Below are 25,149 nucleotides of genomic sequence, written 5' to 3' on the forward strand. Positions count from 1 at the left end.
AAAATAAATCTGCAATAAAGATTTATGCCTTTTTTCTTTTCTTTTTTTTTTTCTATTTTTTTATACAAACAGTACAAACAGTATTGCACATAACAACAAATAGTCGAGGTTAGGTTATAGCCTTCAAAAAATCGACTAGTTCAAGTGTCACATCAAGGAAAGGCCGCAACAGGGCCTGTTGATACCCAGGGTCTCCAGTCAAGTGGCAGGTCAGAACACCTCTGTGTTTTAAAAATAATGTTTTTGAAGGACCCTCTCTTTTAATATAACATTAACAACCTGGGGGGCACATTTATTTACAAAACAAAAGGGAACATGTTATAATTTAATAAACTAAAAAAGTTCTCTTTAAAAAAATACAAACAGAAGAACTCTTTCACAATCCTGGTCAGTCGTGCACAATCAACGCTTGATTATAAATATACAAATGAAGGGAAAGTCGTCTCCACCACCTAATCACAACTTTCAGCACCAAAGGGAGGTTCGTTTCTGTAACCTATTCTTCATGACAACGTTTTTTTTCGCTTTCACGTTAAGCTTTATGCTGTACAATCTTCCAGCTTTTTAAAAAAATCTCAGTGTTATATTTTTAGTACATGAAAGGGGTGCTTCTTCACAAAGTTTTGCTTCTTTCACATAATTAGGTAGATTTCTGTAGGTTAGATATGATCTTTAATATTATAGTTATAAAGCTCTAACTTCTTCATTTTCAAAAAACACAAATAAGCATGAAAAAAATAAAGTTACCCATCTGTTAAATCATTTTTCTTGCAGAATTAAATTAATATATATTTTTCTGAATAAACTTACTTAGAAAATATCATTTTTCTCTCCTATATTTCAAAATTGAGGTATTGCAAAAGATCATGTCAGTCAGAAAGCATGCCTTTTTCCTTAAAAACAAACAAAAAAATCTTCAGCCAACTTTTGAAAACTGTCTAGAATACAAAAAGTAGTAGTGCATAACAAAATTTCTTGTACAGATGAAAAAAAACCCCACAAACATAGAAAAAACAAACAGAAAAACCACAGCTGGGCAGAGAAAAAGCAATTATTACCAAAAAGCCCAGAGGTGACCTCAAAAGGGGAGAATTCTAATAAGCATTTTTAATCCAGTAAAAAACTATTTTTGTTTTTTCCTTTTTGAAAACAAACTGAAGTTTGAGAGCTGGTAATTGCAACAGAACACTGGAGAAATGAAACAGAACAGAACAAAAACAAGCAATATTAACTTAAAACAGTACAAGGACATCACAGCACATAAAACACAGCGATTGAAATCTGTTCTGCAGTGTCATATCCAGTCAGATTGTCCCCAGAATTCCAAAACATAGGAAAAAGATTAAAAAAAAAAAATGTACATAGTCTCACAATCATTGTGTGTGTTTATATATTACTATCTGCAGCCCAAGAGTGAATGCTAAAAAAATGTCCACGGTAGTATTAGCAGGTCTTAATTCTATTCAAGCTTTACAGGATAAATCCAGGGAATTAAGTAGTTAGTTTCTCACCCAGACAACCAGCCCTGCCCAGGCCGTCTTATTTTGTCCAGACATTTCTTTAGCATCACCATCGCACAACTTTCTTAAAATGTGCCTAGTTTGTCAATCTGACAACTTATCTCTATATATTGTATATATTCCTAGTGTTTGTAAGCTAAGATGAGCTCTTTGGTTTTCTGGACAAGGTCTGAAGCTATGTAAAATGGTGCAAGCACTAGGAGATTATAACTAAGAGCTCATGTATTAGTTAATAGTATACCAGTTATGAACTGTCAAGTTCATTAATGTCTGACACAGAGGCTTTTAAACAGTTAAGTTTGATCACAGTTAGACATAATCACTTTACTATATAAAATAAATTGCACAATATATAACAGAGCACCGCAAAGTACTTCATCTACCATCCACAAATTTGCTGTAAGAGTATCCTATACCTAGGTTTTATATTGGTTGTAATATCGGTCATTCTGTTATGGGCTCTTCCTAATTTCAGAAGCATTCCATTTATTGAGGCATGCCTTCCTCTGGTCAATTACCAATTCTTTAAGTGAAAAAAAAAATTTACTTTTTTTTTTTAAAAATCAGTATTTTATAGCTTATATAGAGTCTTAATTTGTGCATTGTGGGAAGGTTTTATACTAGACATTGGATATAAAATTTATTGCATGCAGCAACCTGATTAAGTAAACATGCAGTCAGAAACAGTGACCTGTTGAAGCTTTCTGAAGTCTTTTCCGATCTCTTTTCGGCAGCTGATTCTATCCCTAAATCACAAAAGTGTGTTGTTGGGTTTGTTTTTTCATTGATACCTTAGCCTGAATAGAGTATTATGGTATTAATAATACCATTTTAATAGCAGCAAAAGCTATTGCAGCATAAATTTACATAACACTAAAAAGATCTAACCAAAAATCCTCAGCAAAACAAAAATCAAACATGAAGGAAAAATAAAGATTCAGCTCGTGAGGTACCCTTACATGTCAAAACAGAGAGCAACTAAAGGCTTATTTTCATTAAGGGTTATATCCTTACTCTAAATAACCCCAACTAGTGATTGCTGAATTGTTGTGAAGTTTTTGCTACATCTGCCACCTTCTCACGAGGATTACCTTTGGTAAGTCTTCTCCTAGGGGCAACTCTCTAAGTTTCTGAAAATAAGTGCATGCTCCAGTTCAAAAACAATCGGAACAACAACAACAACACAACAACAACAGGAACAAACAGAAGAAATCACAGACATCAACCTGATGGCCGCTGATGAGAATGGCAGTCTACGTCCTGTCACGGGGGACAGATCAGGTGTAAGAAATTAAGGTACCAAGCAGACGAAGGTGTGAATCAAAGTGCAAATCAGTACCGTTATACACTCTGCAATTTTGCATTACACTGGACATTGAGTTCAGTAATATGACTGTAAATAATAATAATAAAAAGACCCATTTCTTCTTTAAAAATCGAAAACGAATGCACAGATTTCCAGAACACTGTAAGCCCTGAGGCAGTGCCCTCTTTTCCTTCCTAGTTATCTGCTCCAGTACTATTGGCGGGGTCTGCCCCCGGCTCAGCTCCAGCGGAACGGGACGTGGCGGGGGCGGTCGCCTCCCTCCTTCACCAGCGGTTTGTGGAACTCCCGCCCGGCGCGGGAGTGTATGCTCGCCCAGCAGTATTCGCAGTAATACTGCAGACAGGTGACGTTGGCACAGAAGAACGGGGCAAACTTCCCACCACAGCGCGTGCCCTGGCACTCATCGCACATCTGATCATCCAGCACGTATGGCTTCACCTCCACCTGGACCCAGAGAGGAAAGACAGGAAAAAGGTTTAGCAAAGCTTCCTTGCGTGTTTCCTTCCAGACTTGACAGAGACGCTGAATGAACCGCTTAGGTGAGATGCCCCCTGGGCCCCGGCAGGCGCGGGCATGGGAAGGCGCTCCCTCCTTTCCTAGCCGCCAGCACATCTTACAGTGCAGGGGCTGAGAGCCGGAGTACCAGTTACCCCCCACACAGGTCTGCCAGTCAGATGGGTGATCAGCTGGGATGAGCCCAGTAGCAGGCCAATGAGGGTACCGATGGGGAATGGTCTGCAGGAGCCTGGCAGCCCCACGGAGCTGGCAAGGCAGCTGGAGGGCGACACTGTTCTGAGGCTCTGGGCTTCTTGTTTTAATGACAAGGCTAACATCTCAGTGCTATATACAGCGGGCTGGGGGTGGGGAACTAGGGAGACTGAAGAAGTTACTATAGGCCCTGGCCGGCTGGCTCAGTGGTAGAGCGTCGGCCTGGCGTGCAGAGGTCCCAGGTTTGATTCCCGGCCAGGGCACACAGAAGAAGCGTCCATCTGCTTCTCCACCCCTCCCCCTCTCCTTCCTCTCTGTCTCTCTCTTCCCCTCCTGTAGCCGAGGCTCCATTGGAGCAAAGATGGCCCGGGCGCTGGGGATGGCTCCTTGGCCTCTGACGGGGGCGCTGGAGTGGCTCTGGTCGCAGCAGAGTAACGCCCGGAGGGGCAGAGAGTCGCCCCCCCTGGTGGGCGTGCCGGGTGGATCCCGGTCGGGTGCATGCGGGAGTCTGACTGTCTCTCTCCGTTTCCAGCTTCAGAAAAATACAAAAAAAAAAAAAAAAAAAGTTACTATAATAATTGAGGCTTTTTTATGTTTAGGACTTTACTACCTTACTCTCCCTGAATGACTGGGGGCTTCAATAGAGAACTTTCCATCAAAGCCCCTCAGGCGACACGTTATTCGCTAAATAAAGCAAGCACGGGAAAAGTTACCGCTGCTTTCCCTCACACCCTCTTCCCCCAGAGCAGGCGTTCTCAAACATTTTGAAGTCGGGGTGCATTTAAAATCCTACAAATAATTGTAGGCACACTATATACAAATTTCTGAGAAATACGGTATAATAATGAAGTCAAATATTAAAGAAAAAAATATAAAGTCCAAGCATGCTTTTATGGTAAATGAAATAAATGACAAAATTAAATTCATTCTTACATTAAAAAACATTTTTATGTTACATTTTTTGAGTTATACGTTTTAGAATTCGTAAAAAAAAGGGGGGGTTTAAAAAATTAAAAAAAAAAAGACAAAAAAATTATCTTTTTATATATATAGATACATTCTTAGTAAGATTTAGTAAATTTGGCAGCTCCCGGGGTGAATGTGTTAAGTTTTTTCATTCTTGTGTTGATGAGAAACAGGAGCCTGATGTGCCCTGGGATTTCTTCAATGTTTGGGCATATATTTGAAAGGCAAACTCTTATTTCCTCATCAATACATTGAAGAATTCCTCTTTTTACTCATAATTGTATTGAGTGCAGAAAACCCCCACCATACATATCATCTTAACTTGACACCACACAAAGAAGAAACTTGCCTCCAGTCTTTCCCCGGAACATGGGGGGTAGTGTAAACAATCCAGCACCACAGTTTAACAGCCTTTTGCAACCTAATCAGGCAAGTGAGGTGGGGGGTTGGGCAGACTGTCAGCTTACAGCCAATTCCCCACACCTCTGTCCCCCAAAGATCTAAACTCCAAAAACTCTGTTGGTTTTTTGGTCCCCAACAGGCACATATTTCCTGGAATACCATAGGGTGCACCTGGAAATCCTCTAAGGCGCAGCAGTGTGCCCTGGAGCACGCTCTTGAGAACCCCCGGCGCGTGCTCTGGGAACCCCCGGCGCGTGCTCTGGGAACACCCGGCGCACCCTGAGAACCCCCGGCGCACCCTGAGAACCCCCGGCGCACCCTGGCGCACCCTGAGAACCCCCGGCGCACCCTGAGAACCCCCGGTGCACCCTGAGAACCCCCGGCGCACGCTCTGAGAACCCCCGGCGCACGCTCTGAGAACCCCCGGTGCACCCTGAGAACCCCTGGCGCGCGCTCCGAGAACCCCGAGCACGCTCTGAGAACCCCCGGTGCACCCTGAGAACCCCCGGCGCACGCTCTGAGAACCCCTGGTGCACACTCTGAGAACCCCCGGTGCACCCTGAGAACCCCTGGCGCGTGCGCTCCGAGAACCCTGAGCACGCTCTGAGAAGCACGGCCCTAGAAGCTCGGGAAAGGAACATCTTTAACATTTCATCACAATGGTGGCAAGTCTGGACCAAAGGCTCCTTCCCACACCGACTCCCAGAGCCATTCCAGCAGGACAAGGACCGCCGGCCACTGGGGCTGTCAAGATGAGGACCCACAGTTGTTTTATTTTAAAATTGTTTTATTGATTGATTTTAGAGAGATTGGGGGGGGAGGGGAGAGAAGAGAGAGAGAGCAGCATTCATTTGTTGTGCATTCATTGGTCATTTCCCATATGTGCCCTGACCAGAGATTAAACCCGCAACCTTAGTGTTTCAGGATGACACTCTACCGACTGGGCTAACTGGCCAGGGCCAGACCCAGTGTGGGTTTTTTTTGTATTTTTCTGAAGCTAGAAACCGGGAGAGACAGACAGACTCCCGCATGCGCCCGACCGGGATCCACCCGGCACGCCCACCAGGGGGCGTCGCTCTGCCGAGACCAGAGCCACTCTAGCGCCTGGGGCAGAGGCCAAGGAGCCATCCCCAGCGCCCGGGCCATCTTTGCTCCAATGGAGCCTGGGCTGCGGGAGGGGAAGAGAGAGACAGAGAGGAAGGAGAGGGGGAAGGGTGGAGAAGCAAATGGGCGCTTCTCCTGTGTGCCCTGGCCGGGAATCGAACCCGGGACTTCTACACGCCAGGCCGACGCTCTACCACTGAGCCAACGGGCCAGGGCCAGACCCAGTGTTTTGATGTGACAATTTAGGCTGCCTCTGGATGCAGCCAGGAGGTCTGGCAGGGCACTAGGTGGGCAGGAAAGACAGGACTGCCTAGGATTAGACAGACACTCTAGAGACTCTGCTTCCTGGTTCTCCCTCCCTTCTGAAGGCCCTTTGCTGGCCTCCTCTGGAGTGTGGGCTCTAGCCTGGATCCAGCCCGCAGGTCCCACTGGCTAGCGAGATATTTCCACTTAGATGACCACTGAGCAGTCCTGGTTACTCAGGGGACAAGGCCTTTACTCTGGCTCTAGTTCCCTTTCTCCTACTTGCTCATCCTCAATCTGACCAGGTGGTAAGTGGGCTTCACCACAATCTCTCACCTTCACTTTTGCCTCATAATTAAAATGGGAGTGGGGGCCCTGGCCGGTTGGCTCAGCGGTAGAGTGTCAGCCTAGTGTGCGGAGGACCCGGGTTCGATTCCCAGCCAGGGCACACAGGAGAAGCGCCCATTTGCTTCTCCACCCCTCCGCCACGCCTTCCTCTCTGTCTCTCTCTTCCCCTCCCGCAGCCAAGGCTCCATTGGAGCAAAAATGGCCCGGGCGCTGGGGTTGGCTCTGTGGCCTCTGCCTCAGGAGCTAGAGTGGCTCTGGTCGCAACATGGCGACGCCCAGGATGGGCAGAGCATCGCCCCCTGGTGGGCAGAGCGTCGCCCCATGGTGGGCGTGCCCGGTGGATCCGGTCGGGCGCATGCGGGAGTCTGTCTCACTGTCTCTCCCTGTTTCCAGCTTCAGAAAAATGCAAAAAAATAAAAAAATAAAAAAAATAAATAAAATGGGAGTGGGGTTCTGGGGTCATCTGCCTGGGTTCAAATCTAGTGAGTGGCCCTGTGACCCCAGGCAAGTTTCTCAGCTGTTCTGAGGCTCTGCTTTCTTGCCTGTACACTGGAGGAAAAGAGGAGCTTATACTTACACGGTTCCTATGAGGGTTAAGTGAATGAAATCGTATCAAGCACACAGAACAGTGCCCGGCACATCACAGGCACAGTTATTATTCCTACTGCTTCCTCCCTAGTCCAGGTCAACACAAGACACACCTGGATGTGTTCAGTATCAAAGGCTTCTGCACTGACCACCAGACTCCGGCCTTCCCTCGTTCAATTCTCCTGTGTACTTGTTGACATTTCAACAGTCTACTTAAACGTTATTCCTCTCCTGGTCGAAGCCAGATTCTCCACAGCCCCGCTTCCTTAGTAGAATAGGGTATTCCTTGTCTCCTATGGCTCAGTTATAAGCCAGAGACTTCATGATTTGCCTTAATCTCTCTCCCAACCAATTCCCAACTCAGACTGTACCTGGTCCTTATTTTTACTTGCACTTTCTTCCCACGTTAAGTGTTCTTTTAATGCCCAGCCAACCCAACAATTTCATGTGCTCAACAAAGCCCAGTCTTTCTTTTATTCTTCTTTCTTATGATAAAATAAACAATTTTAAAGTGAATAATAGTTCCAAACTATTTTCGTCACCCCAACAGGAAACACTATCCCCCCTAAGCAATTACTCCACCTTTCCCTGGCAACAACCAGTCTGCTTTCTGTCTCTAAGGGTGTACCTATTCTGGATAGTTTATGTAAATGGAATCACATAATACGTGACCTTTTGTCTCTGGCTTCTTGCTCTTACAATGTTTTGAGGTTCATCCGTGTCGTAGCATGCAGCATTATTTCATTCCTCTTCGTGACTGGATAAAACTCCTTTACACGTGTACATACGCACAGCTTTTATCCACTCATTCGCTGAGGAACGTCTGGGTTGTTTCCATCTTCTCACTATTATGAATGGTGCTGCTATGAATGTATGTCCGTATTTTTGTTTGGACACCAGTGTTGACTTCTTTTGTATATGTACCTAGAAGTAGAATTGCTGGGCACATGACAATTCTAGGCTTAACTCTTTGTTCACTCTTTGAAGAACTGCCAAATTGTCTTCCACAGAGGCTACACCCTCTGCCACTCCCCCTAGCAATGTGCCAGGGTTCTAATTTCTCCACACCTTCACCGACACTTGCTGGTTTCCACTTCTGTGATTACTGCTATCTTGGTAAGTGTGGAGAGGTACCTCACTATAGTTTTGAATTCCATTTCCCTACTGACTAATGATTTTGAGCATCTTTTCATATGCTTATTGGGGCTCGGCACACCTTCTCTGAAGAAAGATATATATATATATCTACAGAATTTTCTGGTAGACTATATATATATATAGTCTGCCAGAAAGTTCTGTCTGTTTCTATCACAAGTTTCGACATGTAAGCACATGTTTATTTGGCGCATGTGTGCCTCTCTATTTTTATCACTTAATGTATACATACTGACGTAGCAAATTAACTAAAACAAAGTTGATTCATGTTAGTCTTATGTGTGAAGCGACAGTGTACCCATGGCTACTGATAAAGTTCATTTACGCCACTGTAATTTTTACGAATTTCAACAAGGAAGAAATGCTACAGAAGCATGTCTGTCGCATCCACCACATTCCCCGGACTTAGCACCCTCCAACTACCACTTGTTTTTGTCCTTAAAAAATTTTTTGCGGCCTGACCTGTGGTGGTGCAGTGGATAAAGCGTCAACCTGGAAATGTTGAGGTCGCCGGTTCGAAACCCTGGGCTTGCCTGGTCAAGGCACATATGGGAGTTGATGCTTCCAGCTCCTCCCCCCCCTTCTCTCTCTCTGTCTCTCCTCTCTCTCTGTCTCTCCCTCTCCTCTCTAAAATGAATAAATAAAAAAAATAAAAATAAAAATAAAGAGAGTTGGAAGAATTCTTTAAAAAAAAATTTTTTTTTGAAGGGCAAAAAATTCAAAAATGAAGACGATATCAAACAAGCACTGGTTCAATTTTTCGCATCAAAAGATAAAACATTTTTCAAAAATGAGATATACAAATTGCCCTCACGCTGGCAAGAAATCATTAATAATAATGGCAATTATATTATTTAATAAAGTTTATTGACGGTAAGAAAAATTTGTATTTTGTTTTATTCAAAAAACGGACAGAACTTTCCGGTAGACCATATATATATATATTTAGAGAGAGAGAGAGGAGATGATAGAGAGAAAGTGGGATGGAGAGGTAGCTTTACGGATGTGCCTTGACCAGGCAAGCCCGGGGTTTCGAACCAGAGACCTCAGCATTCCAGGTCAATGCTTTATCCACTGCTCCACCACAGGTCAGGCTATTTCAAGTCTTTTGCCCCCCCTTTTTTTTTCTCGTATTTTTCTGAAGTTGGAAACGGGGAGGCAGTCAGACAGACTCCCGCATGTGCCCGACTGGGATCCACCTGGCACGCCCACCAGGGGGCAATGCTCTGCCCATCTGGGGCGTCGCTCTGTTGCAACCAGAGCCATTTTAGCACCTGAGGCAGAGGCCACAGAGCCATCCTCAGCGCCTGGGCCAACTTTGCTCCAATGGAGCCTTGGCTGCAGGAGGGGAAGAGAGACAGAGAGGAAGGAGAGGGGGAGGGGTGGAGAAGCAGATGGGTGCCTCTCCTGTGTGCCCTGGCCGGGAATCAAACCCAGGACTCCTGTACGCCAGGTTGACGCTCTACCATTGAGCCAACTGGCCAGGGCCTCCTCTATACTTTTGAAGGTGCTCAAGTGCTTTAATGATTAAGAAGCTAAAATATTTAGCCTGACCAGGCAGTGGCGCAGTGCATAGAGCGTCAGACTGGGATGTGGAGGACTCAGGTTCGAGAGCCCGAGGTCACCAGCTTGAGCGCGGGCTCATCTGGTTTGAGCAAAGCTCACCAGCTTGGACCCAAGGTCGCTGGCTCAAGCAAGGGGTTACTCAGTCCGCTGAAGGCCCGCAGACAAGGCACATATGAGAAAGCAATCAATGAACAACTAAGGTGTCACACGCGCAACAAAAAACTAATGATTGATGCTCTCATCTCTCCATTCCTGTCTGTCTGTCCCTCTCTATCCTTCTCTCTGACTCTCTGTTTAAAAAATAAAATAAAATAAATATTTAAACTGCAGCTTTCTGACTAAGTTATTAGATGGATTGAAGAGATGATAATCACTGCAGAGATCCTGTTTAGGGGCCTAAAAGGCCTGGCAGAAATATTTCAAAGCTCTGCAAAAAATAATTTAGAAAAATAACGAATGAGAGAAAAGAAAGAAATTTTAGAATAGGTCTACAAGGATCTAATATATAAATTAAAAAAGTTCCATCCAGAAGAGACTCTGGCCAGTGACTCAGTGGATAGAGCTTTACCCAGCGTATGATGTCCTAGGTTTGACTCCTCCCCCTCCCCTTTTCTCTCCCTCTTCCTCTCCCCCACAGCCAGTGGCTTGACTGGTTCCAGCGTGATCTCAGGCACTGAGGATAGCTCCATTGGAGCGAATCAGCCTCAGGTGCTAAAAATAGCTCAATACTCATGCATCAGCCCCAGATGGGGTTGCCCAGTAGATCCCAGTCAGTTGGGGCACATGTGGGAGTCTGCCTATCCATCTGTCCTCCTCTCACCTAAAAAAACAAACAAACAAAAAAAAAACCCCCAAAAACCAAACAAACACAAAAACCAATAGACAAGCAAAAAACCCCCAACATTCCAGAAGAACAAAAAGAAAGGAGAAAAGGTAAAAGTCCTGAACAGTATATCAAAAATACCACCAGGTCGTCAAAACTGACGAGAAAAAAATGTACCACCAGGCATATCCTGGCAAATCACAAGCTAAAACTTCTGAGCTCTAAAGGTAAGGAGCCCTGGCTGGGTGGTTCACTGGATCAAGCATTGACCTGGCACACTAAAGGTGGCAGGTTTGACCCCCACTCAGGGCACATAGGAGAAGCAATCAATGAGTGCACAACTAAGTGAAACAACTAAGTAAAACAAGAAGTTGATGCTTCTCTTTCTCACTCTCCCTTTCCCTTCCCACATACTCTCACCCCAATTTCTTTTCTCAAATCAATGAAAAAAATAAAGTAAAGTAAATTAAACTAGACTGTGGTATATAATTTATTTTTAAAAATAAATAAAAGGAGAAAAATGTCACATGCTTCCAAGTGAAAAGGGCTAGTTACTATCTCCTACAAAAGAGAGAAAGAAACCAACTGGTATCAGGCTTTTCACCTGCTACACTGGAAGCCAGAACACCAAGAAAGGCCATCTACTAGGCTGAGAGAAAAAGATACGCTCCAAAATCCTGCATCTACTCATGGTATCATTTCTGCCTGACCAGGCGGTGGCGCAGTGAATAGAGTGTTGGACTGGGATGCAGAGGACCCAGGTTGGAGACCCTGAAGTCACTGGCTTGACTGCAGGCTCATCTGGCTTGAGTGTGGGCTCACCAGCTTGAGTGCGGGGTCACTAGCTTAAGTGTGGGATCATAGACATGACCCCATCGTTGCTGGTTTGAGCCCAAAGGTCGCTGGCTTGAAGCTCAAGGTCTCTGGCTTGAACAAGGGGTCACTTGCTCTGCTGTAGCCCCCGGTCAAGGCACATATGAGAAAACAATCAATGAACAACTAAGGTGCTGCAATGAAGAACTGATGCTTCTCATCTTTCTCCCTTCCAGTCTGTCTATCCCTATCTGTCCCTCTCTCTGTATGTCACAAAAAATAAAAATAAAAAATATATATATATAGATATCATTTCTCTGTCAAGACGACTTGTAAGAAAATTAGTAGATTTATGATATTCTAAGAATAAAAATGAAGAAAATATTCTATTCACATTTGTAATAAAAATTATAAATTAGTGGTACCTTGAGATACATACGCACAGACCAACGTACAATTTTTTTTTTTTTTTTAAGATACGAGCTGCGACTCAGTTCGTATTTTTGTTGGAGATCCGAGCAAAATTCTGAGATATGAGCCGTGATTCAGAAAGCTGCCCTGCTGCTAGTTGGCGCGTTGGCGCACGGGTCCAGTATCAGCAGTTTGATATACGAGTTGATTGACTTACGAGCTCCGTTACAGAACAAATTAAATTCATATCTCAAGGTTATCACTGTACTCAGAATGAATCAAACCATAAAGACACAGGACCTACATGAGGAAATATTTAAATGTTAAAAAAAGAAAATAGGGCCTTTGCCGGTTGGCTCAGCGGTAGAGTGTCGGCCTGGCGTGCGGGGGACCCAGGTTCGATTCCGGCCAGGGCACATAGGAGAAGCGCCCATTTGCTTCTCCAACCCCCCTCCTCCTTCCTCTCTGTCTCTCTCTTCCCCTCCCGCAGCCAAGGCTCCATTGGAGCAAAGATGGCCCGGGCGCTGGGGATGGCTCCTTGGCCTCTGCCCCAGGCGCTAGAGTGGCTCTGGTCGTGTCAGAGCAACGCCCCTGGTGGGCGTGCCCGGTCGGGCGCATGCGGGAGTCTGTCTGACTGTTTCTCCCCGTTTCCAGCTTCAGAAAAGAAGAAAAATAAATAAATAAATAAATAAATAAATAAATAAAAAAGAAAATAGGCCCTGGCCGGTTGGCTCAGTGGTAGAGCATTGGCCTGGCGTGCAGGAGTCCCGGGTTCGATTTCCGGCCAGGGCACACAGGAGAGGTGCCCATCTGCTTCTCCACCCCTCCCCCTCTCCTTCCTCTCTGTCTCTCTTCCCCTCCTGCAGCCAAGGCTCCACTGGAGCAAAGTTGGCCCAGGCTCTGAGGATGGCTCTGTGGCCTCTGCCTCAGGCGCTAGAATGGCTCTGGTTGCAACAGAGCGACACCCCAGATGGGCAGAGCATCACCCCCTGGTGGGCATGCCGGGTGGATCCCGGTCGGGCACACGCAGGAGTCTGTCTGACTGCCTCCCCATTTCCAACTTCAGAAAAATACAAAAATAAAATAAAATGATAATAATCTTCAAAAAAAAAGAAAAATCCCAATTAGGTCTATATATATATAAATTAAGGGTAAGGCAAAACTTTCAAATAAGGACTTGAATCCTAGAAGCTTCAGAAGGAAATATATTAAAACATGTAAAAACAAAATACATTTATAAATGGCAAAAAATATTATGAGAAAAGTCAATAGACAAATAATGAATTTGGGAAGAAAACTACAGATTATTACTTAAACTTTTTCCCCCAGCTCTGACCAGACAGCTCAGCTGGTTAGAGCATCATCCTGAAGCACATCGATGTTTCTCTTTCTCTCTCTCCCTCTCTCTCCTCTGTCCCCCTTCTTTCTCTCTCTCTTAAAAAAAAAATCAATTAAAACAAATTTTTCGTGTTGATTTGAGAAAGAAAGACAAAGGAAGGGCGGGGCGTGGGAGGGAGACAAAGAGAAACATTAACTCGCTTCACTTAGTTGTTCCATTTAGTTGTGTACTCATTGATTGCTTCTCGTACATGCCCTGACCAGGTGTCAAACCCACGACGTCTGGTGCACTGGTTGGTGCTTCATTTACTGAGCCACCTGGCCAGGGCAAATTACAGATTATTTTTTTCTAGCAAGAGAGAAGAGAGAGAAAGACAGACAGTGGCAGACAGGAAGAGAGAAAGATGAGAAACAACTTGTTGTAGCACCCTAGCTGTTCATTGACTGCTTTCTCATATGTGCCTTGATGGGGTTGGGGGGACTCCAGCTGAGTCAGTGACCCCTTGCTCAAGCCAGCAATCTTGAGCTTATGCCAGTGACCTTGGGCTTCAAGCCAGCAACCATGGGATCATGTCTATGATCCCATGCTCAAGCTGGTGACTCTGTACTCAAGCTGGTGAGGCAGTGCTCAAACCAGATGAGCCTGTGCTCAAGCTGGCAACCTCGGGATTTCGAACCTGGGTCCTCAGCATCCTAGGTCAGGCTCTATCCACTGTGCCACTGCCTGGTCAGGATAGATTATTTATATTATACAAAGAAGTGTTAAAAACTGGCAAGAAAAAGATACAACACAGTGGAAAAATGGATAGAGAACAACTCATGAAAAAGTTTAAAGGCAGCCCTGGCCAGGTAGGTTCAGTTGGTTATTGTGTCATCCTGGTACACCAAGGTTGCAGGTTTGATTCCCAGCCAGGACATATACAAGAATCAACCAGTGAGGCCCTGGCCGGTTGGCTCAGTGGTAGAGCATTGGCCCAGCATATGGAAGTCCCGTGTTTGATTCCCGGCCAGGGCACATACCCTTCTCCCTCTCCTTCCTCTCTGTCTCTCTCTTCCCCTCCCGCAGCCAAGGCTCCATTGGAGCAAAGTTGGCTCAGGCACTGAGGATGGCTTCCTGGCCTCTGCCTCAGGTACTAGAATGGCTCCGGTTGCAGCAGAGCAACACCCCAGATGGGCCAAACATTGCCCCCTGGTGGGCATGCCGGGTGGATCTCGGTCAGGCACATGCAGGAGTCTGTCTGCCACTCCCCGCTTCTCACTTTGAAAAAATACAAAAAAATAAAAATAAAAGAATCAACCAATGAAGACATAAATAAGTGGAACAACAAATCAATGTCTCTCTCTCGCTCTCTCTCTCCTCCTTAAAATCCATTCAAAAAAAAACCATGGAATTCAAAGATAATCCACATGAAAAAATTTTCACACTGGTTGCTAGTCAGGAAAAAAAAAAAATCACTTTGTTCTCATTAGTCTAGCAAACTTAAAAGAGGTGATAACTAGGCCCTGGCCAGTTGGCTCAGCGGTAGAGCGTCGGCCTGGCGTGCGGGGGACCCGGGTTCAATTCCCGGCCAGGGCACATAGGAGAAGCACCCATTTGCTTCTCCACCCCCACCCCCTCCTTCCTCTCTGTTTCTCTCTTCCCCTGCCGCAGCCAAGGCTCCATTGGAGCAAGGATGGCCCGGGCGCTGGGGATGGCTCCTTGGCCTCTGCCTCAGGCACTGGAGTGGCTCTGGTCGTGGCAGAGCGACGCCCCGGAGGGGCAGAGCATCGCCCCCTGGTGGGCAGAGCTTCGCCTCTGGTGGGCGTGCCAGGTGGATCCCAGTTGGGCGCATGCGGGAGTCTGTCTCTCCCCGTTTCCAGCTTCAAAAAAAAATAAAAATAAAAAAATAAAAAGAGGTGGTAACTATTGTTTGCTAATAGAACTGTGACTTACTATGACATTTATTTTTTTATAGATAAATTTTTATTAATTTTAGTGGGGTGACATCAGTAAATCAGGGTATATATATTCAAAGAAAACATGTCCAGGTTATCTTGTCATTCAATTGTGTTGCATACCCATCGCCCAAAGTCAGATTGTCCTCCGTCACTTTCTATCTAATTTTCTTTGTGCCCCTTTCCCTCCCCCTTCCCTTCTCCCTCCTTACCCCCCCCCCCCATAACCACCACACTCTTGTCCATGTCTCTTGGTCTCATTTTTATGTCCCACTAATGTATGGAATTATGCAGTTCTTGGTTTTTTCTGATTTACTTATTTCACTCCGTATAATGTTATCAAGATCCCACCATTTTGCTGTAAATGATCCGATGTCATCATTTCTTATGGCTGAATAGTATACCATGGTGTATATGTGCCACATCTTCTTTATCCAGTCTTCTATTTTTTTTTTACAGTGATTAAGGCCTTTAAGCAAACTCTTGGCCAGTACAGGAAGAATTCATAAAAGAGTAGTGTCCTTAACATGTTCACCAAGTCCAAGTTGGCACCAACACTATGACATTACTATGACATTTTATAAAAGCAAACGAGCAAATTATTAAGATTAAAAATACATATATTCTTTGACCCAATAATTGGCTGTTATTAATGCTATAATCCTAATGCTTGGAAATATAACCACCAATATGAGTTCACATGTAAAGTATATTTAATGAAGAATTGCCCATAGTGGCAAAAAAACTAGAAGCAAAGTAAATATCCACCTACAGGGAAATGACTAAAATGTGGTACATCTGCCCACCCCCACCACGGACTATCATGCAGTCATGAAAAAGACTGAATTTGTGCTCCACTTGTTGATTGATTCGGAAGATTTCCACAACATGGGGGTGTCAGGATCAAGTGGAATGGTGGGTATAAACTCCCACAGTAAACTGGAAAACACTTAACAAATGTAAGGTCAGTGCTGAGATGAGAAAATGCAGTCAGTATGAACAGAAACTGCACCTTCTGCCTAGTCAGGCTTTCTGCTGAGCATGGCACGAAGCTCTGTGCCAGCCGAGGGGTTCTGAGGCCCCATCAGCATGCCCTGCCTCACTGGTCGTGACGCTCCACCCCCGCTGCCTCTGGCCAGGGGCACCCGCGGGGCCTTACTGCGTCAGCTCCCTTAGGGAGTAATGAGTCTCTCCGAAGCTACTTCTCTAGAGAGCAGACAGGTTTCCTTTTTGGTGCTAAAACATCTTGAATTTTGATGGTTTTTTTTTTTTTTATGGAAATCTTCCTAAAATGTAGTATTTATTCTGTGCCCTCTTAAGCAAGGGATATCATGAATGTTCCTTAGAGTTGTGCTGGGTAATATAGCGCAGTTTTCTCTTCTTCTGTACTCTTTTCAGAATCTGTCTGCTGTCCCTTCTAATACCTTTCATGGATCCTTTGGAAATCTGCAGCTTCCTAGCATTTTCAGTTGGACCAAAAAGCTAGGAAATCAAGTTTGTTAAGACTTGCACATTAAAGCGTAGTAACCCCAAGTCATTAAGATTCTGAATGAAGCCAGAAAGTAAAGGATGTGGCTTTTAATTGCTGCGGTGCCCCAGAGGCCTTTCCTATAGATATCCTGGGTGCTGCTTGCATTCTAGATGCGTGAGTGGTGCTGACCGCAAAGCCGCATCCCGCCCCTTCACGCGAGGTGTGGGTCCAAACAGTAGAGGCTTGCCCCAAAGACCCGACATACACCATGACTCAAAGTGATCCACAAATGCAGATGTGCAAGTTGGCCAGCACAGTCTCTCAAAGGGCAACCGCCACACAAGATCTCTGACGTAAATTAAATTAAAAAAAAAAAATTTTTTTTTAACAGAGACAGAGAGTCAGAGAGAGATAGACAGGGACAGACAGAAATGAAGAGAGATGAGAAGCATCAATCATTAGTTTTTCATTGCCCGTTGCAACACCTTAGTTGTTCATTGATTGCTTTCTCATATGTGCCTTGACCGCGGGCCTTCAGCAGACTGAGTAGCCCCTTGCTGGAGCCAGCAACCTTGGGTCCAAGCTGGTGGGTTTTTTTGCTCAAACCAGATGAGCCCGCGTGCTCAAGCTGGCGACCTCGGAGTCTCGAACCTGGGTCCTCTGCATCCCAATCCGAGGCTCTATCCACTGCACCACCGCCTGGTCAGGCTCCGACATAAATTTAAATCCACAAAGAGAAGTAGCTGCATAAAAGACAGTGGCAGCTAGGTGGCTATACATTAAAAAAAGAGTGTTTATTTTGGTTCAGATGGATTTACTTGTTTGACTAATATTTATGGAGTGCCCATTCCTTGAGAGGCACCATATTAAAAACTGAATTACAGAGGAGAACATGAAGGCATAGTTCTTCCCTAAAATAATTTATGGTCTATCTGAGAGTTTCTTGAAGGCATTCTCAAACCATTTGTTGTTTTCGCCATATTTTAATGCTATCTGTATTATTATGTGATTTTTTTGGTCTTTTTTTTTTTCCCTCAAGTGAGAAGCAGGGAGGCAGAGAGACTCCTGCATGCACCCGACCAGGATCCACCCGGCATGCCCACCAGGGGGCGATGCTCTGCCCATCTGGGGCATTGCTTCATTGCAACCAGAGCCATTCTAGCACCTGAGGCAGAGGCCATGGAGCCATCCTCTGCACCTGGGCCAACTTGGCTCCAACAGAGCCTTGGCTGCAGGAAGGGAAGAGAGAGATGGAGAGAAAGGAGAGGAGGAAGGGTGGAGAAGCAAATGGGCACTTCTCCTGTGTGCCCTGGCTGGGAATCAAACCCACGACTTCCACACGCCGGGCCGACACTCTACAGCTGAGCCAACCAGCCAGGGCCTACATGATGTTTTACTTAACTATCCAGATTGATTTCATTTCCCTCAATACACAGATACATAATTATTAAAATACAAGTGGATTTCTCTGTAAACCACCTGCAGCATCCTTCAGCTATATGCCACTTTGGAGACACCAACTTACTGACCAACTCTACCGTTAAAGTCCAAACAGTAGAGCTCTACACAGAGTCAATCATATCACCAAACTGACCCTCTGCCCCAAGGGATCTGCAGGCACAGGTGGTGAGAAGTTCCTGTAGAGAGACGCTTGAATTCATAGCACCCACCTAGTGGAGACCCCCCGTGCCCTGGGACACTGAGGAATATGCAGAACTCATTGATTACAGAAGCTGGTGACCATTAAGGACAAGGAAGACTTGTGTGGAACCCTGGATAAGTAGCTATATAAGATGGATAAAGAGAATAATATACTTAGAATGACACAGAAAAAGAAAGCTATACTTCAACAAAATTATCTCAATGCTGACATTGTTTTATTGCTTACAACCTAGAGGAAATATTTTTCTCTGCAGTCATTTTGGTTATCAGTCAGCAAAATGACCTCCCAGAGTAAATGAAGCAATGGCCAAACAGTTCTTGGTGGAAGAGAGGTGATACTTAGGGAGACCATAAACCATCTGTTGTATAGAATTCCCTCTCATGGGCCTGACACACTGCAGTCAGGAGAAGGGAGGCATTAGCCAACGTCAGGTACAGCTAAAGGTTATATAAAGGACATCTAGAGACTGGACCCTGCTGCAGTCTGCCCTTTGGTGACGGGAAATAAACAGGTTAAGCCTGTCAGATACCTAGCCATCCCAAGGCAGGGAAATGGTGGCTGGAAGCCAAGACTTCAGATAACGGAGCAGGAGCGGCAGACTGAAAAAGCGGTCAAGGGCGGAGCTACAGCTGAGCAGGGATAATATGTGCAAAGGCCTGCCCAGAACTCGGCAGGGCCGTTTCTTATCTAGAGCAACATGCTTCTGGAAATAGAATTTTATTTGGCGTGCTCAAAGCTTTTAAATGTAATGTGCTTCTAATCTTCTTGGTATGTATCACAGAGGATATCTAGCCTTAAAACCACAGTAACCTTGTTACCATTCCCACTAAACGTGTCTTTCTCGCTGCTGAAGCAGCCCTCGGTGATACTAACAACGCCTAAACATACATTTTTAGGTTTTCAATTGACTATGAGTTGGAACCTTACTGTTCAGAAAGCAGAGGACAGATGCCTAGGAAATTAAAGCAGCAACGTGAAGAGAACATTTCCTTAGCAACAAAGTTATCCACAACCTTCCAGATTTAGCAAACTCACAGTTACTAATTATAGAAGCAATCTGGGAGATGAAAAACACACAGGAAAAATGGTTTGGATTTCATTTTTTCACCTTTAGGAGGGTGGGACTTACTGTTCTTCATATTTTCAGGTGCTAGGGGCAGAAAGATTTAAAAATCACTCCTGTGCCTTTCCCAGTTTCAAATGTGCTCATGTGTACTAATGCTGGCACCCCCACCAGAGATTCGCAGCACACAGAAGGTCTGTGAGTGCTGTGTGGCCTTCAGATAACATTTGCATGAAACAGAGAAGGGACAGCTGACAGTATCCTGCCCAATCCACTGATTTGCCCTTAGCCTGGTTTCCTTCCATGCTAATTGAGAGTGAGGTTGAAGGTGAAGATCCAAATCAGCCCCAAACCGATTTCTAGTAGCAGAACAGTGTTATATCGCGGCGAATAAAGGGTAAGAAAGTCAGAAGTCTGTGAAATGCGTAACTGCCATTGCATGATTCCCTCCACCAAGGTTCAGAAGGGCCCAGCACTCTGACGCTGTCCATTAACTGGCTAAATCACAACCTCGCAGGCTTCAGTCTCCCCTACCCCACGAGAGGCTGGACCAGTTCTTCCAAATAAGAATAAACACTTACCAAGAAATTGCTAATTGACTGATAGCCCCTGACTTCTGGGGTTAAAGAACTTCCATGTCCTACTGAGACAACTATTTAAAAGGGGAGGTGATGGTCTTTTTCCCATCAGTAATCTCAAACAGCCTCTATACTTAAATACAAGCAGGGAAAAACATTTCATCACTCTAAAGGGTTCTCATATTGAAAATTATCCCAATTCCAAGAGAGATGACATAAAAAGAAGGATCATCTCAGAAGAGATCAGAGCTCGAGACAGGGAAGGAGAGACAGGACAGAAAGTTCCTATGCCATTTAGAGAAGATGGCTATCTTTCTCACTTTCTTGAGATGACCCAAACACCACTAAAAAAGCTATTTCTGGTCAAAGGCTCTTAGACTCCCAGTGCTTCAAAATAAGCTCAGGTAGGATTATTTCTGACAATATTTGAACTCACTTCTGGGTGATGCTTCGTCTCAAAGGGTCAAATCACCCACCATAGCTATAGCTGGGAAGCTTCCAAGGCAGATCAGGGCAGGGGCCAATAACAGCAGCTAAATAGAGGCCGGGAGGCGGGAGAACCAGACTAAGGCGAGGGGCAGACAGGTCTGGGAACAGGTCACCAGAACCCTCACTTCTTGTGCTAGTGAGTCATCTGATCTGTTCCAGCTGTGGCCAGGACAAAGCACAGTATTATCTACACTTGTCAGTATGGTTACTGGGTCATATTAATCTTCATGCAGGCTAAAAATATAAAGCCTTTGATAGTCTTTAGCTAAAATTCAAGTCTAGTATGTTTCTAGTGGAGAGAGAGAGAGAGAGAACAAAAAAGATTAAATATGTGAAGTACCTGAAGTGCTTGCAAAAAAGGAGGTTATTCTAAAGAGTATGCTATATTCAGAGCCAATGTGTGCTATGGCTCAGCTGTAGCTGTCACAACGTATCAGAAAGCCCCCTTAGCTAGCTGAGAGGCAGTCTCTCTGGGCCTCTGCAGTCAGCTAAAACAGAGGCAAGGATACATTATTTGTCAATGGTATATTGATTTCAAGACTATTTCCCCTTTTTATATAGAGACTGGTGCATTAGATAGATACAATGGAGAATCTCAGGTAATCAAAATCCAAAAAAACTATTAATACTACCAGGACCATCAACCACACTTTCAATACCCCACCACGATGGATATGCAATGTCTGTGTCCCTACCCCCCACCCTCCTAGACAGAAAATATACGCCCAGCAATCCCAGTTCTGGACATTTATACAAAAGAACTAAAATCAGGATCTCAAAGTGATATCTGCACTATTATGTCCGCTGCAATATTCACAACAGCCGAGGTACAGAAGCAATCTAAATGTCCACTGATGAATGAATGGATAAAGAAGATGTGGTCGGGTTTGATTCCCAGCCAGGGCACACAGGAGAAGCACCCATTTGCTTCTCCACCCCTCCGCCGCGCCTTCCTCTCTGTCTCTCCCTTCCCCTCCCGCAGCCAAGGCTCCATTGTAGCAAAGATGGCCTGGGCGCTGGGGATGGCTCTGTGGCCTCTGCCTCAGGTGCTAGAGTGGCTCTGGTCACAACATGGTGACGCCCAGGATGGGCAGAGCATCGCCCCCTGGTGGACAGAGCGTCGCCCCCTGGTGGGCGTGCCGGGTGGATCCCGGTCGGGCGCATGCGGGAGTCTGACTGTCTCTCCCTGATTCCAGCTTCAGAAAAATGGGGGGAAAAAAAAGAAAAAAAAAAGATGTGGTGGGCCCTGGCTGGTTGGCTCAGTGGTAGAGCGTCGGCCTGGTGTGAAGTCCCAGGTTCGATTCCCGGCCAGGGCCCACAGGAGAAGCGCCCATCTGCTTCTCCACCCCTCCACCCCTCCTTCCTCTCTGTCTCTCTCTTCCCCTCCCGCAGCGAGGCTCCATTGGAGCAAAGATGGCCCGGGCGCTGGGGATGGCTCCTTGGCCTCTGCCCCAGGCGCTAGAGTGGCTCTGGTCGCAACAGAGTGACGCCCCGGAGGGGCAGAGCATCGCCCCCTGGTGGGCAGAGCGTCGCCCCCTGGTGGGCGTGCCGGGTGGATCCCGGTCGGGTGCATGCGAGAGTCTGTCTGACTGTCTCTCCCCGTTTCCAGCTTCAGAAAAATAAAAAATAAAAAAACCAAAACAAAACAAAAAAAAGATGTGGTGTGCACATACAATGGAATAATATTCAGCCTTAAAAAAAAAAAAGAAGGAAATTATGTCACATGTGGCAGCATTGATGAACAACCTTAAGGATATCGTGCTAAGTTAAATAAGCCAGTCATAAAGGACAACGGCATGACTCTATTTCACGCAGTATCTAAACCCGTCACACCCACAGAAAGCAGAAAGTGGACTGGCGGCTGCCAGGGTCTTGGGGAGGGGAAGCAGGGCGTTGCTGTTCGAAGGGTATAAAGTTTCAGTTCTGCACAACATTGGGCTAATAGGTAATAACACTATCCTGTTCGCTAAGAACACTCGTTAAGAGAATAGATTTCACGTTTTTTTTCACCACAATAAAAAAATAAATAAAAAAAAGGAAAATCGATAGTGGGTGTGTCACACTTGGTAAAAAAGAATTGACTGAGGGAGGGAAAAAAATCAGCTGCTGATTAGACTTCTGAATTGGAGCATGAAAGAAGAAAATAAGCTGAAAACACAGTTTTTTCTCAATTGGGCTCCCTAAAAAATTACTCCCAAGAGATGGAGCACTTTAGAAGAGCTCATGATCAAAAGAATTTGTGAAGAGTCACACTGTGTCTCCTTCTCAGGTCTTCATAATGAAGATCAGTACAGAAAAGATTCTAAGGAGTCTCAGAACAAAGCAGCCTATTTAATTTTCTTCAAGAAAGCATTTCTAAACTGAACTGACTCAGAAAAAGGTATTTTTTTTTTGTAAATAAATATTAAAACCCCAAGGGACCCATGCTTTATGAAGAATAATTAGGACATAATAATTTAGGGGAACTAATTTTATGGATAGATCCCTGCTTACTGAGATCTCCTCTTCTCATATCTTTTTTTAAGTGAGAGGAGAGGTATAAGACAGACTCCTGCATGCACCCCTGCACCCCAACCAAAATCCACCTGGCAACCCCCATCTGGGGCCAATGCACAAATCAACTGAGCTATCCTCAGCACCTGGGCTGATGCTCAAACCAATCGAGCCACTGGCTGTGGGAGGGGAAGAGAAGCAGACAGTCGCTTCTCCTGTGTGCCCTGACTGGGATGGAACTGGGGACGTCCACAAGCTCAGCTGATGCTGTATCCACTGAGCAAATTGGCCATAGCTTCCTCTTCCTATTTAAAAAACTCAAATAATCAACACACTTTTTTCCTATCTTGCCTGAAATATTTATTTTATCATATGAAATTCCAATTAGACTAATAAGCATCTTCCAGGAGAGCTCAAATATTAGCCATTCATGGCTATATGCAAATTAATATGTTATCTGTGCCACTGAATATTGACAGAGTGCTGTCCAGTTTTCAAAAGCACTTTCATTAACATGTAACACAGACCCTTCCTTCAAGCTGTATTATCAGTGGCATAGTCAAGACCCCCAGACTGGCTGATTCTAGTGTAGTATCTCTGGACCAGTAACATGGTCTCTATGGGCTGAGTTGGCCGACTATACCCAATGTCTACTGCATGATGCATATCAAGATATAATCATCTGATTGACAAATTTCTAGGAGACAACATTGCCAAGTTGTGCTAAATAATAGCTGTGTGTGAGGGGAAATCTCTCAAATATAGAAATTATTCATATCAGTCAAATTATATATGCTTCTTGTTAGACTGAGATTCAACTGATGCTACCCTTACACATTTTCTCAGAACCAGACAGAGTAGATGAAGGGGTAGAAAAATGGTCATGTAGAAAGATTACCCGTTTTCACATGATTTCATTTCACACTACAAAAATACTTCCTGGCCCAGGCCAGTTGGCTCAGTGGTAGAGCATCAGCCTGGCGTGTAGATGTCCCAGGTTCAATTCCTGGTCAGGGCACACAGGAAAAGTGCCCATCTGCTTCTCCACCCCTCTCCCTCTTGCTTCTCTCTCTTTCCCTCCTGCAGCCATGGCTTGATTGGAGCAAGTTGGCCCCAGGTGCTGTGGATGGCTCCATGGGCTCTGCCTCAGGTGCTAAGAAGAGCTCGGTTGCTGAGCAATGGAGCAATGCTCCAGATGAGCAAGCCCCCTAGTGGACATGCTGGGTGGATCCTGGTCAGGGTGCATGCAGGAGTCTGTCTCTCTGCCTCCCCTCCTCTAACTCAATAAAAAAAAAGAGAAGAAAAATACATTTCCTACGTAAGTGACCTAGACTTGAGTTACAAAAAAAAAAACATACACAAAAAAACTGAGTTAGCAGCGCTCTCACATCTTAGGTGTTCATTTGGCACTATTTCTAAAAATACCATTAAAATGGACAGAATGAGTACAGTTGCCCTCTTTTGCCCTTATTGGACTTAAATACTTTAAACGGTTTCAGTCTTTTAACAGAAACACCATTCAAAGGAATATAAGAAAATTTAATCTTAACCTACTGAATTTCAAGTTCAAAAATTTTTCATTATCGGAGAAAAGATACTGGTAAAAATACCTTTCTCAACTAAAGAAAACAAAACTCCATCAAATCTTTAAATGGAAAATGCATCCAGGTATTTACATCGATAAAAGGAATTTAACAGTTTTTAGAGGCATGTCTTGACTAATATCCAAATAGCATTGTTGGTAGATTAGCCCCATGTTAATTTCTTTCATTTTTTTGGTGTCAATTTCAACTATTTACCCTTATATTTAAGATTTTTAGTGGAACTGAGTAGGTGCTTTCAAAGGAAAAAAAAAGAGAGTCAACAATTAGCCCTGGTCATAATGTTGGGCAACAGCACAATTTAGACTACAATAATACAAAGTGGGTTCTATAATAATACAAATAAATTCTGTACAGCCTAGTAACTTTCCAAAGCATCTTTTCATCAACCACTCTTTATCTGTGCAATAAATCATTTGACAGGCTGGTTTCTCACTACTATGACACAAGAAAATCAAGCCCGTGAAAGGCTAAGAAGCTTGCCCCAAGGTCACACCGTGGTGGTGGGAGAAGAGCTAGGAGGAATGGAGCTCAGCTCTCTCAA

General features: G+C 44.9%; 1 protein-coding gene across 9 annotated transcripts in view; it reads right to left on the reverse strand.

Annotated features, from left to right (window-relative positions):
- Positions 1–2,590: 2,590 nt before the first annotated feature.
- The window catches only part of CPEB3 (cytoplasmic polyadenylation element binding protein 3), a 219,865-nt gene continuing 197,306 nt past the window's right edge, over positions 2,591–25,149 (reverse strand). For all 9 annotated transcript variants that reach the window (XM_066239887.1, XM_066239886.1, XM_066239885.1 and 6 more), the window contains one exon: positions 2,591–3,291. In XM_066239887.1, the coding sequence (XP_066095984.1) occupies positions 3,064–3,291 (228 nt within the window). In that variant the 3' untranslated portion in view covers positions 2,591–3,063. The remainder of the gene's footprint in view (positions 3,292–25,149) is intronic.

This window comes from Saccopteryx bilineata, chromosome 7, assembly GCF_036850765.1.
Source record: "Saccopteryx bilineata isolate mSacBil1 chromosome 7, mSacBil1_pri_phased_curated, whole genome shotgun sequence".
Lineage (NCBI taxonomy): Eukaryota > Metazoa > Chordata > Mammalia > Chiroptera > Emballonuridae > Saccopteryx > Saccopteryx bilineata.